Source organism: Octopus sinensis, linkage group LG10, assembly GCF_006345805.1.
Source record: "Octopus sinensis linkage group LG10, ASM634580v1, whole genome shotgun sequence".
NCBI lineage: Eukaryota > Metazoa > Mollusca > Cephalopoda > Octopoda > Octopodidae > Octopus > Octopus sinensis.
The window spans coordinates 52,176,894-52,192,124 of NC_043006.1; the positions used below are offsets into that span (position 1 = coordinate 52,176,894).

General features: G+C 36.5%; 1 protein-coding gene across 2 annotated transcripts in view; it reads right to left on the reverse strand.

Moving 5' to 3' along the window:
- Positions 1 to 15,231, reverse strand: part of LOC115216484 (HEAT repeat-containing protein 3) — a 50,895-nt gene that overhangs the window by 18,364 nt on the left and 17,300 nt on the right. For both annotated transcript variants that reach the window (XM_029785903.2, XM_036506662.1), the window contains 6 exons: positions 14,241 to 14,386; positions 11,537 to 11,581; positions 8,392 to 8,445; positions 6,425 to 6,466; positions 2,909 to 3,002; positions 283 to 377 (listed from right to left, as the gene is read on the reverse strand). In XM_029785903.2, coding sequence (XP_029641763.1) covers positions 283 to 377; positions 2,909 to 3,002; positions 6,425 to 6,466; positions 8,392 to 8,445; positions 11,537 to 11,581; positions 14,241 to 14,386 — 476 coding nt within the window. The remainder of the gene's footprint in view (positions 1 to 282; positions 378 to 2,908; positions 3,003 to 6,424; positions 6,467 to 8,391; positions 8,446 to 11,536; positions 11,582 to 14,240; positions 14,387 to 15,231) is intronic.

A 15,231-nucleotide genomic window follows, 5' to 3' on the forward strand; every position in this document is an offset into this window, starting at 1 on the left:
TTAGAGATAAGGAGTTTTTTATTATGATCAAAAAGGTTTGCCTTCTTGGGGATTCCAAAAGGGTTCCTATCAAAAACGGATTGACTAGTATAATTAGACATTGGTGGAGATAAGAGCTAATTCTGTACACTCTGGATAGGGGTATATTTAAATCTAAAGAATATAGCAACTGAGTAAGTTGAGGTGGTATCAGGGTGGAGTGTAATGTGATTGTGAAAACACTGGCATTGGAAGTTTAAAAAAAGTGTACTTACTTGGGCAGCAATATAAAGGATAACTTACCAATACAGAACTAGATTCATTAGTTTCCATATCAACATCACAAACAACTTCATCAGATGACATTGATTCTTCACTACCTACTTCATAATCATCATCTGGAATGGCAAAAATCATTAAACATTTTTCTTAACGGCCTATTGTGAAGTGTGAAAACCAAGGTTTATATATGTACTGAATAAACAGAAAGAACGATCAATACACACACACACTGTAGAATGAACAACATGAAAGTCTGATAACTAATATAATTTACTCTTTTACTTGTTTCAGTCATGTGACTGCGGCCATGCTGGAGCACCGCCTTTTTAGTTAAGCAAATCGACCCCAGGACTTATTCTTTGTAAGCCTAGTACTTATTCTATCGGTCTCTTTTGCCAAACTGCTAAGTTACGGGGACGTAAACACACCAGCATCAGTTGTCAAGCGATGTTGGGGGACAAACACAGACACACAAACATATACACACACACACATATATATATATATATATGACGGGTTTCTTTCAGTTTCCGTCTACCAAATCCACTCACAAGGCTTTGGTCGACCTGAGGCTATAGTAGAAGACACTTGCCCAAGGTGCCACGCAGTGGAACCGAACCCGGAACCATGTGGTTCGTAAGCAAGCTACTTACCACACAGCCACTCCTTTAGCCTCTAACATTGTTTTCGATTAATACAAAGTATAATGTATCTCCTGTACTGTGAAGAGAGAAAAGTTCAATTGACCTTTAACCCTTCAGCATTTAAACTGGTCAGATCTGGCCAAAAGTATTCTGCCTGTTTTATGTTCATACTGGCCAGATCTGGTCTCTCACACCAACCCTACAATATCGTTTTAAAAATTAACAGCTACCTCATCAAAATCTCATAGCTACAAGATAATGCATGATTACTTCAAAACAATGTGGATAAAAAAGCATTAATTTTGGCAGAATAATGCAAACACTAAAGGATTAAATCAAGAATACAGTCATTTTCACAGTGTAAGTTTTAAAATAAGTTTATTGTAACTCTGCTTAGAATCCCTGTGCTCTTGCTCCTATTCTACTTCGGTTATAGGGGCTCCTTAGAGTTGCATGAAAAGTACCCAGTATATTCTGTATGTGTGTACTTTAATAATGTTAAAAAATCAGGTAAAACTCAGTCATTCAGCAAACAGATTGGTAAAATAAGGTTCAAACTGAAATATGTACTAGGGTTGGTGCAATCAACTAAACACTTGAAGCTGGTACCTTTGCATGGTCGCAGATGTAACACAAACCTGCTTGCCTCAGTTACCTTGTCTGGCAAATACATTTATCAAACCTACTCACTCAAAAATCAAATAATTAGTAACAGAAAAGATCCAATTTTAAAATTAAACCATCTTACACTCATCAATTTTTTATGAAGTCATCTTTTCAAATAGAAATATAGATTTTAAAAGAAATTGATTTGTTTTCAACATCTAGGATGACCTTTTTAACTGGTTGAAATCCTTCATCCTCAGCCGAAAGGAGGTAGTCACAGTTCTAGGACAGCACTCTACACCATATGAGATGTCATCGGGTGTACCACAGGGATCTGTCCTTGGTCCCCTCCTGTTTGTAGCATACATTAATGACATAGATGCCAATTTAAAGAATGCCACAGTATTGAAATATGCAGACGACATCAAGCTGTACCTTGAAATCAAGAGGACTGATCCTGATGTCTACAACTCTTTCCTGCAATCAGACCTAGACACAATGCAGCAATGGATCACAGACTGGCAACTGAAACTGGCTGTGGACAAGTGTACCACCATGCATTTTGGGAGAAAAAACCCTGCGTCCACATACTCCCTCCACAACACTGATATCAAGAAATCCTCTTGCGAGCGTGACCTAGGCATCACTGTCAGCAGTGATCTGCGTTGGACAAAGCATATCTCTAAAATTGTCAAGAAGGCCGAGGGTGTCTTGGCATCACTCAGCAAGACTTTTGTTAGCCGCTCTCCAGCCATCTATTTAAAACTGTATACAGCTATTGTACGACCACACTTGGAATTCGCATCATCAGTTTGGAATCCCTATCTTGCTCAGAACATTGACCTCCTGGAATCTGTCCAGAGACGTGCAACCAAACGCATACCCTCCATCAGACACCTACCATATTCTGAGCGCCTTGTTTCCCTGGGCATGGTTTCACTGAAGCTCCGGCGTCTGGCGACGGACTTGGTAAATACCCACAAGGTTATCAACCACCTCACCAACAACAACACTGAACACCTTTTTGATCTCCATGTGTCTAACACACGTGGACATGCCTACAAAGTCAGAAAACAACACAGCTCCCATGACTTTCGGAAACATTTTTTCACGCTCAGAGTTGCTGAAGCATGGAATAAACTGCCTGCGTCAGTTGTTGACTGCCATGACACTGCATCCTTTAAGGCCCTCATGCTTTCCGAAATCCGCCGAAACTACACCTGATTATATATACACTTTAGATGAGTTGTAGTGCACCTGAGCACTGTACACAATTATTATTATTATTATATCTACTTTTAAATCTGTTCTGTTCAAGATTTGTTCTTTTGTTCAACCAAAAAGAAAAAACATCACATTGTAAGTGTATGAATCGTAAGAAAACCCCCAAAACTTACCTTCAGAACATAAATTGGCAGCTATTTCTACAGCTAACTGTTGTGCCTTGAGGAAAGTTTCAGCATTTGCTATAATCTTATTGATCTCTGTGGTCTATGAAACAATATTATAATAGTTGAAATTACACTCAAATTATTAAGTAGACAAAAAAAAATCTAATAGGTGTTTTATTAATATATTGATACATATAAAATTAAAGTAAAAAATTAATGCCTTAAGCAACATCATCATCATTGTTTAACATTTACTTTTCCATGCTTGAATGGATCAGACAGAATTTTGTTGATGTAGATTTTCTACAGCTAGCTGCCCTTCCTGTTGTCAATCCTCACGTGTTTCTAGGTGAGGTAATATCTCCCCATGGTTAGACATGCTTTTCACAAAATAAACAAACAGCATGGCTTATATGATAATAATGTTTGTTTGTAACCACTATGTGATGTCAAGACAAGGCTACACATATAAACACATATATATTAAGGTGGAGCGAAAAATGCAACTTTTGAAATTGGTAACCAAGAATTGATATTTTGTTGTGAATTAGGGTTAAAACAAAGGTGTGTAAAGAATTTTGTGGTTAACTACTTTTTCAGGCTTTGCAATGCAATTGAAAATTTGTTAAATTGACATTTTTGGTCGAATTTTGGATTTCATGGATTATAAATCATAATGAATACATATTTCTACATAGGCACAGGAGTGGCTGTGTGGTAAGTAGCTTGCTTATGAACCACATGGTTCCAGGTTCAGTCCCACTGCGTGGCACCTTGGGCATGTGTCTTCCACTATAGCTTCGGGTCAACCAAAGCCTTGTGAGTGGATTTGGTAGACGGAATACTACATGACTGGGAAGCAAGCTTCTTAACCACACAGCTACGCCTATGCCTTCTCTAATTAACAAGCAGTCACATATACACCCGTTATCTATCACCACTTTGCATCCAGCAAGAATCATCAATATCTACCCAGATATACCTGTGTGAAGCATCTCTGAATCACTCTCTTTACTCTGGCCTACAGGAGATACCTGTCTGTATTCCAATACTCCTGCAATATTTCTTTTTCCAAATCCCACACAAAACACTTTGTTCAATCCTCCTGCCTCACAGCTGCAACCGTCTGGAACACTATTTCTGCAAATATTCAAACTGAACACCAACCACATCACCGTCACCAGTCTAGACTATGGCTTGTAGAGGTCATGACAGCCACTAACCCTCCTTCTTAGCAACATAATTAAGCTCAAAACAGTTGCTATATAGCATGACCAAATAGACCAATGTAAGTAGTCAACTGAACCACTAGGTGCAATCTTAGGACTGATAGCTCCAGATATGCCATGGGATGCAGTGTTGCATTCTTGTCCTGTTTGACTCTATATGTTTGTAAATTAAGGTGGTGCCCACAACAAGGATAATCTACTGAATTCAATTCAAAAGAAACAACTACCATAAATCCTCGAGTATAGACCGCCCTTGAGTATAATATGCAGGGGATTTTTAGGGGGCTGTACCTTTGAAAAACCTAAACCTTGTGTATAATTTTGACCTTTAAATTTTAGGAAAAAGGTGCGGATTATACTCGAGGATTTACAGTACTTCTCATCACTTACTGGTGCTGTGCAGTCCAGCACACTGATGCTATTGCTGCAGCTGCCAATCTTATTATATATTTATATATGATATATATTTACAAGGCAACCTCTATATGGTTACCTAAATTGCGAGAAATAGTAACAAACTTCTTCAAACATAATCTTAACGTCTTAAAACTGGATAAGTATACGCAAAACTACAAATTTCATGCTTCGAAATCAAGGGCAGTAACTCTCTTATTTTAATTTAAAGATTTATAAACCTTAGTATTCTCGCGATCAGACTTGCTGTTTATAGTTCATGGCTACAAATAAATATGCATGTTGTTCATTTACTGTATATTAAGACATAACAAAATGAAATATAACACTATGGTGCATCACTATTAAATATTTCTAAACATTCAGTTATACTCATATACTGTTTACTTTCCAGACATTACTGCATATGCTTTATAGGTACTTTTTGACAAGTTGTGGTGCACCTGAGCACTGTATACAATAATTTCATCATTATTATTATTATAATGATTATAACTTTTACAAATACTCAAGACATTATTAGCCTTATGTGGGTGAAGACGTTCTTTAGCCTGGGATGCTGGTGTTTCTCTTTTCCCTACCCACTGTCTTTGACACTTGACATTTTTATAGAAAACCCATTTCTCATCACCTGTCACTATCCAGTCCAAAAAAGGTTCAGTCATAAGAATATGACAGCAAAAGAGAACACACATTCACTCTCTGCACGTGAAAGTTTGAGAGGAACCCATTGATCCAATTTGCTGATCTGTCCGATGGTCTGTGGGTGTTGATGAATGGTTGAATGACCAAATCTAAGCTTCTCTGCTAGTTCCTCAAAAGTTACGATAGGATTTTGTTCCACCAGAGTTTGCAGGACGTCCTTGTTGAGTTCTACAGATCTTCCAGAATGAGACTTGTCTTCTAGGCAGCAATTTCAAGCTAAGAATTTCTGGAACCACCGTTAACACTGGCTTATTGTCTGATCCCCATACACTGCATTAATATTCCTGGCACTTTCTGTTACATTGTTGCCTTTATTCAACTCATAAAGCAAAATATGCCAAATATACCCCTTTGTCACTTCCATTATAGCTTTGAAAAAATAACTGTTAAAATCGAAACTGCACTAACAATAAGGACAAGGTAAAATTACTACCTGCTTTTATAGCAAGTTGATGCAGATAGTTTATCCCATCCCCCTCCAACTTTTAGTTCATGCAATTGAAAAAAACCCCACATTATTTATGGGATGACCCAATATTTTATAGAGTGTACTGGGTGCATTTTATCATGGAATAAACATTAGAGATCTATAAAGACTTCTAGTACACTTCTACTTAAATTGTATTGAGCAGCTACACATGCAATATAAAAAGTACAACAAAGGTAACAATGACTTCATTAAAAAATAGAAGTATTTCTTATAAAATAAAAGTACTCTTTTTGTGCTGTCATGTCATTAGGTATCATCATCATAGTCGTCGTTGTTTAATGTCCGCTTTCCATGCTGGCATGGGTTGAATGGTCTGACTGAGGACCAGCAAGCCAGGAGGTTGCACCAGGCTCCAATCTGATCTGGCGAGCTTTCTACAGCTGGATGTTCTTCCTAACGCCAACCACTCTGAGAGTGTAGTGGGTGCTCTTTACATGCCACTTGAATGGTGCTTTTTACATGCCACTAGCACAGGAGCCAGTCGGGCAGCACTATATGTTGGGCTCAAAACTTGGAACACCCCGGATATATATATATATATATATAAAACATATATATACATATATATATATATTAAACATATATACATATATACATATATATATATATATGTATATATATATAAAACAGTCTAAGATATCTTTTCTACATTTTGCATTATAAATCTTGAATAATTAATCTCACCTTGTCAACTGTTGGTTCTACCTTTTCAGTTGTTCCATTTGTCTGCAATTCATATATAAAGTAATATAACAAACCTTTACTTTTAGTAATAAACTTGAACTGAAATGTTTATTATATTCTCAAATAAAATCTGCTAAAAGATATTATTTGAAGAACTGATTCAAGAGTTCTGTTCTATAGTGAACTCTTGAATTACTACATAATAAACTAAATGAATGTTAAAATATTATTATTATTATTATTTCGAAGCTTATTTAAGAATAACAATGGAATTTATACTGATGGATAATTCAATACAGACAACAGAGTAAGTTAATTCTAAACTACATGTTCACTTGGACTTTATGACAATGAACTAAGTGTCTATCTTCTAGCTTAAAATCAAGACTATATTAAGCCTTAAAAGGCTACATCTCTGAATAAGGTGATGTGCTGCAGATTTATACAACTCATTTCGCTATAGAAAAAACAAAGTAATATTTCAATCAAAAATGATGATAAAAATAAAAGACTAAATGATTTTCCTTTCTGTTTGCTTCGCAGGTTTAGCCAACTTCTTTGAAGTCACAGCAGAACAATTTCCATCTAGTGTCAGGTGGCTGTTGTCATTTTAAACTTAGATCTGCATTGATTAAGTAAACCATTGATCAAAGATATTCCAGTCGTGATTCTATTTATTTTTTTCATTTATACCTTTGACCACAATGTCTGTGTCATTTCATTTTTTTAAGATAGTAGCATGTGATATGAGGGTGATTCAGCTGTTATTTCTTGCATGAGTGACCTTATACATGCTTTCTTGAAGGTCAGCCAACTAAGTTACCAAGTATTTTGCTTCACATTACTTTTATTTTTATTAATTTATAATTTCTTTTTGTAATTTGACTCTTATCAACAGATACTGCAGTAAGTCACTTAAAATTAGAATGTTAAAAATAGCTATTGTTGTTTGTAGTGAGACATTAGCAAAGCTTTAGGCAAGGTATTGTACATACTTTGGCAGCTAAAATGTAAGAAAACAAAGAGAATGAATCCTCTACACATTGAACCAACTGGAAATCTGAGTTTACAGAGGCAACATAAAATTATCATAAATGTGAAGCAATACCTACAAAAACTTTTCCAGTCAACAAAAAAAATGTTATAATGAGATCGAGTGAAGACAGTAGCTGAACAGATATCAAATTACCATTTAATATTGTGAATTCTTACTGACTGTTCACATGTAGTCTCTCATCTTTCAATAGTACACTTAATTCTACATTACATTATTAGAAATGAGAAACAAGTTTATTCGGAAAAGTTGCCTTGCAATAAACTAGCGTGTTATCCAAAAAGGAATTTGTCACTTATTTAATACCAGAAAAACCAGATAAAAGTGTTGACTGTATGAATTTAGACTAGTTTATGACAGCTTGTTTTATAATAAATTAAAATCAATTACTGTATATAATTAGACAAACCTCATCATCACACTAAACTCAAAAACCAACATCCAGTTTATTTGAGGATAGTGTGGACTGGATGGATTTGCAGTATAAGATAATTTTATTCTTCACAGTCCTCTGACATGATTATGATGTTCAACAATTTCAGATTGAACCTTGGCTCATCTCTATCCCATGCAACCTTAATTATCACTTCATGAGAACTAATATATATATGGTAAGTAATAGATACATTAATACACATACAAGGCAATTAATACACACATGAGGAAGTAATAGACACATGATAGCAACAAGGTAGAGTGATGATCAATACCACTATTCAGTATAATGGATGTTTTAACATTCATTTACTTCACATTGCCATAGCTTGCACTCGTGAACTGATTCAAATATATACATAACAACATTTCTTACAAGCAATATTAGTAAAAATTACCATTCTCACACACAGAACCTACTACACGTAATACAAAATATTTTTAGAAACTGACAAAGCCATATTGAAAGAATTCTTACTTGGTTGTTAACATCTAACATCTCTATTCCTGCTTCAGATGTAGTACCATTAGACTGTAAATACAAATAAAAAAAATATTAGTACAGGGAGAAATATTTCTTTAAAATATTATCTAAGTGAAATTAGAATTGAAAGATTTACAAAGAAGGTGAATTAATAAGGTTTCAAATTGTTCTTAGAAATTCAAAATATACTTATTAATTATAGGTTTTGTGGAGGCGCAATGGCCCAGTGGTTAGGGCAGCAGACTCATGGTTGGAGGATAACGGTTTCAATTTCCAGACAGGGCATTGTGTGTGTTTACTGAGCGAAAACACCTAAAGCTCCACGAGGCTCCGGCAGGGGGTGGTGGCAACTTCTGCTGTACTTTTTCGCCCCAACCCTCTCTTACTCTCTTTTCCTGTTTCTTGAGTAACACTGCGATGGACTGGCATCCGGTCCAGCTGGGGGGAACACATACGCCACAGAAACCAGGAAACCGGGCCCATGAGCCTGGCTAGGCTTGAAAAGGGCACATAAATAAATAAAATACAATTGTAGGTTTTAAATTGTGGTACAAGGCTAGCAAATTCAGGAGTGGGGGTAAGTTAATTACATTCTGACCCAGAGTTCAACTGATAATAATTTTATCAGCCCCAAAAGGATGAAAGGCAAAATCAACCTCAGCGGAATTTGAACTTAGGACATAAAGATGGATGGAATGCCGCAAAGCATTTTGTCCAGCATGCTCACAATTCTGCCAGCTTGTCGCCTTTACTTATTAATTATTAACACATATCATTGACAACTGCTTAATGAGTGCTTTTTACATGGCATCATTACCAATGCTTTTTGTGTGGCACCAGCACCAGTGCTTTTTACATGGCTCCAGAAAACAATCTCAGGAGGAAGTGCCAAACATCTCAACCAATATCAATATCTATAGTTTACTAGCCGTATCGCCCGGCGTTGCTCGGGTTTGTAAGGGAAATAACTATAAAGCATTTTTAGAGAGTTATAGCCAAAAGATAGCAAAAAAATGGGAAAAAAATGATGGTAAATTTTTTTTGAGAGTTAAAAAGGTCGAGTTGCGTCCCCTAGACCATCTGTGGTTTGTGTTTCTGATTGTCGACCCCATGTCGAATTTATCGATCTTTTTCAGAACTGGGGGAACTTTTCAAAATTTTCGCTGCATTAGTTTTGAATTATGACATTGGGCTTATGTGTGTGTCAAGTTTCATCAGAATCGGTTGAAAGCCGTGGTCAGAGTGAGGGTACAACCTAACAGACACACAGACACGCACACAGACAAACTGCCGTTTATATAGAGAGAAATTATATTATTTAAGAAAATAACATAAAACCACAGTACTTCTGATACTGGATTTTAAATGTTTCTCCAGACTAGTATCTGAGGAAATTGTTTTACCAGTTGGATGGCTTTGCCTCATTGTTCAACATTTAACTATGAATTGGATACTGAACTCGTTGTAAGTGTAGAACAGTGACATAAGTAGAACTGAATGTTATCCCAAAAGCACAACAGAAGAATCATCCGAGAATAGAAAACATATATAGAGAAAGAGAGTCATTTACTAAACTTTATCTTATCAGATACATCCATGAGTGGGTGCTATGACAAACTAAATTCAGGAAAAGAGCTTCTCCAAGTTATATTCAATATATTTCTTTACTACCCACAAGGGGCTAAACACAGAGGGGACAAACAAGGACAGACAAGCGGATTAAGTCGATTACATTGACCCCAGTGCGAAACTGGTACTTAATTTATCGACCCCGAAAGGATGAAAGGCAAAGTCAACCTCGGTGGAATTTGAACTCAGAATGTAATGGCAGACGAAATACGGCTACGCATTTTGCCTGGCATGCTAACGTCTCTGCCAGCTCAATTTTTTTTTTGCTCAGATTTTAAATTGTCAACAGATACCAAAACTAAATGGCATAAGTGCTGATGACGAAAAATAATACAACATCACGGCATTGATATATAGTTATATTCAATATATTACATGACTGCAGCACTGCAAATCAAAAGAACGCTCATCGTTACAAAGTGCTCCCACTGCTTATAGAAGAAATATTGTTAAATATTTGTCTGGCAGGTAAAGAATTCCGCCATCTCACTGCCTTAATAGAATTCTTTCTAAGATAAGCACAAGGTCTGAAATCTTGGGGGAGAGGACTAGTCGATTACATTAACCTCAGTTGCTCAACTGGTGCTTATTTTTTCAACACTGAAAGGATGAAAGACAAAGTTGACTGTGACAAAGATTTATGAAACGCCACTAAGCATTTTGTTCACCATGCTAACAATTCTGTCAGCTTGCCACCTTAATAGCATGAGAGAATACTACGTAATACTGGTTATTTTGCAAACACATATTTTTCAGTACTCAAAAACCTCACACATTGAAATTATAGCTTTCGCTACAGGAAAAATTTTGTAGATATCTCCTACTCTGGTATAGGGAACATTTTCATAGATCTATGCTAGTCTATCAGTAATGATTCATTATAATATTCAAAGGAATGATAGAAACGTTATTGAATGTAACAAAGTAGATCTAGTATAGGCTTGGGTATTGGTATTACACACTGAAAAGAGTGCAGGTGAAGGGAGATTATCAAGTACACTAACCTAATTTTGGTCAATCAAAACATGACCATTTGAATGCTTCGTAATATAATATTATGTTTGTATTGTAAAAGATACAAAATAATGAGATAATTTAAGATTAGAAATATTCAATGCAAAAAATATTTATGTTTTTGCTTCTGTCTTTTATATCATATTTTTGTAATGCACTTTTAATTGTTTTTTTTTTAAGTACATATATAAAGATGCAGGTACCAGTTAGATCTTTGTCTGAGAGCTAAATTAACCCATGGCATCTTATACAGCTTGACAGACAAAGCTATTGAAATGATATTTACCTTGACCATGGATATATGGACCATAGAACAATCAATTCAATATGCTAATTAGTTCAGCCAGTTGCCACCATCATAACAACATTACAAATATAAAAACAAAAATGTCTCAAAAGTAGATTAGACCAATAAGTTAATGTAATGAAACAACTGGTGGAGTATGTGGAAAGCTTAATACAGAATTACTAATGAAGATGAGGAGAGAAAACTTACCACTTCAGCCATGGGCATCATTGCTTCATCTAACACATCAGTTACCTACAATCAAAACAAAATTACAATTACTGACATCAAACATAGCAGTTCTACACACACATGTATGTATGTATATATATATATATATATGTATATATAGAGAGGGGGAGAATTCACAAAAAAACAAAAGATGAAGACAGGTGGTGTAGACAACAAACAGATGTAGTAGTATAACGCTTGGGAAGTGGAAAAGTCTTTAACGTTTCGAGTCTACGCACTTCCAGAGAAAGGGACACAGAAAGAAACAAGGAGAGAAAATTATATATATATACACACACACACACCAATTCTCCTATTCAATGTGAGGGTATATCCTGACACATCTTCACCACCATTCTTCTTGTCTTCTAACTGGGGCAACCATGTATATCCCTGACAGCAAAACATCTGTTCCTGTCCCCTTATCATACTTCAATATCTCATCACCTGCGGGTGGCACGTAAAAAGCACCCACTACACTCACGGAGTGGTTGGCGTTAGGAAGGGCATCCAGCCGTAGAAACACTGCCAGATTTGACTGGGCCTGATGAAGCCTTCTGGCTTCACAGACCCCAGTAGAACCGTCCAACCCATGCTAGCATGGAAAGCGGACGCTAAACGATGATGATGATGATGATGATGAGATAAAGTCATCTCATTCAATACTACTCAACCCTCCACCCCTCAGGTGAGGCATCCTGTCTGGCAAATTACTTGGTACCATGTAAAAAGCAACCAGAACACTCTGTAAATTGGTTGGCATTAGGAAGGGCATCCAGATTTAAAAACAATGCCAAAGCAGACACTGGAGCCAGCTGCTGTCGAACCGTCCAACCCATGCCAGCATAGAAAATGCATGTATGATGATTATGAAGATGATGATGATATATAGTTAATCCTTTCAAATCTATCACATCGTCTAAACACTGTTTAATTTTATACTCCTGTGATGCTTGTTTCCATTTAACAAACAGAGAATTACAGGCGTGGTAGCTGCCATCAGTAAAGTTAACTACATTAACAGAGTAAATAATTTTGTGCAAATAATCTTGTACAATGGCAGTATTTAGACTGAAAATGTTAGAGTCGAACAGTCCAGTATTTAATACCTCAACTGTTGATACTTTCAATAAAGTCTCCAGAGATAAACACTAACAACAGCCAAGCCAATGAGGAAACATCCATGTTGCCACTCAACCTGCAAGAAAGAGCAATCAAATTTCCCTCAAAATAGCATGCTACTATTTTAAAACAGCAAGAACATATTGGATTGTAGTATGAGATGCTTGTGACTGAAATACTTTTAATCACCTAGAGCTCAACAACAACAACCACCACCACCAGCTTTATAGACAGACAGTAAATGAGATAAACTATAAAGAAACTTGTCGGCAGCAGCTTCATCTCATATCCAAGAATTTAATTTCTTCACTGATTGCTTCCTTTACGGTGAGAGACTAAGTAGACCAATTCTTACATTGAAGAGTCGATGGCATTGACTGCATGATAATAATAATGAAATAATTGCATACAGTGCTCAGGTGCACCACAACTTGTCAAAAGTGTGTATAAAGCATATGCAGTAATGTACAAATGTCTGGGAAGTGAACAGTGTATGAGTCAGATACATGCTTGCATATGTATGGAGAGGAGAAAATCAGGTTAGTGTTGGCAAATCTCAGGAAGCATGGAAGTTTTGAAGGATGCAGTGCTCCAACAACTAACAGCTGATGCCAGCAGTTTGTTCCATACTTCAGCAACTCTTAGCATGAAAAAATGTTTCAGAAAGTCATGGGAGCTGTGCTGATTCCTGACTTTTTAAACATGCCCACGGGTGTTTGACAGGTGGAGTTTGAAAAGGTGCTTAGAGTCATTGTTAGTAAGATGGTTAATAATTTTATGGGTGTCTGCCAAGTCAGCTGCCAGACGGCAGAGTTTCAATGTATCCATGTCCAGGGAAGTAAGGCGTTCAGAATATGGCAAATGCCTGATGGAGGGTATTCTCTTGGTTGCACGTTACTGAATGGTTTCCAGACATTTAATATCCTGGGCAAGATAGGGGTTCCAGACCGGTGATGCAAATTCCAGGTGAGGCCGGACCATGGCTATATAAATCCTCAGATAGATAGCCGGAGAGCAGCTCACAAAGGACTTGGTAAGTGTTGCCTAGACTCCCTCAGCCTTCTTGGCAATTTTACCAATGTGTTTTGTCCAATGCAAATTGCTGTCAACAATAATGCCCAGGTCATGTTCACAAGAAAACAATTTGAGATTAGTGTTGTGGAGGGAGTAAGTAGACGCTGGGATTTTCCTCCCCAAATGCATGGTGGTGAAGGATGAGTTTGATTTTGTTGAGCCTTTCTCTCCTGTTGTTTGATTTCTTACTTTTCTCTTCTGATGGCTTCAAAGATTTCAGTTCCAATGATGATGAAATACCACCTGTTGGTATGTCTCAGGCTTGGGTTTCAAATGATTTAGGCTCAAGTCCAGTGACTTTCAGTGTTATTTTGAGTTGGTTCTTGTATCTACAAAGGTGAGCTCACTGACTAAGACTTAACATAAAATCTTTGACTCTTCCATTCTCACTACATGCCCTGACCATTGAAGATAGTGTTCAAAGTCCTATAAAGAAACTACATCGATATTAAACAGAAAAAGGAGAAAAAAAATTTAGTTTGCTAACCTGTAAAGCAACCACTTTATCAGCTTCTGATATTAAATGTTCATGTGTGTTTATTGCCAGGACATCGGCAATTGTGGAGAGGATAGGAGAAACAAGATGACCACTAGCAGTGCTCAGTTGGTCTCCAAACACATTCACCAAGAGACCTATAAAATATTACAAATTTAAAACAAAAAAATTTCTTTTCTGGTGAATTGTTTGGAAAAATATCTTATATCTTTCATACATTGAATAATAACATATCTCACTTTATGATACATTAACAATATCTCATTTTATACATAACTTTATGACGTACTAGTGTATCTCACTACATACCGGTTTTAATATAAATATAAAAATACTAAATGTATTTCAGTGTTTCATCAGCTGCTTCTGTTTTACGACTACTTGTGACAATTGATGGTGATGGTCATAGTAGGATGGAAATATGCACTTTGACACTTCACAATTCAAATATGGAGTAAGGGTTAGGGTTAGGGTATATATGATATACTATAACCTTGGGCACCACACAATGACCTCAAGGTTTGTGATACAGTAATACATTAGAGTATGTGCTCAAATACTGATTCAGTAATACATATAATATAATCACATTATCCAACTCTTTCGTTACCTCTAATCGTTTGCCACACAACTCTCACTCAGAGCACTTACCTACACATCCATCTTTTCAGTTCCTCCATCCTATTTTCTATCATATTCACATTATACCTTGACCTCACATTTCTCTCTCTCTTTCTAGATAACACAAGCCATATGTTCACCTCTTCAGTAATGCAAGGTGGCAAGCAGGCAGAAACGTGAGCACACCGGGTGAAATACTCAGCAGTATCTTGTCTGTCTTTACGCTCTGAGTTCAAATTCCACCAAGGTTGACTTTTCCTTTCTTCCTTTCGGGGTCGATAAATTAAGTACCAGTTATGCTCAAGGTTTGATGTAATCGACTTAATTCCTTTGTCTGTCCTTGTTTGTCCCCTCTATGTTT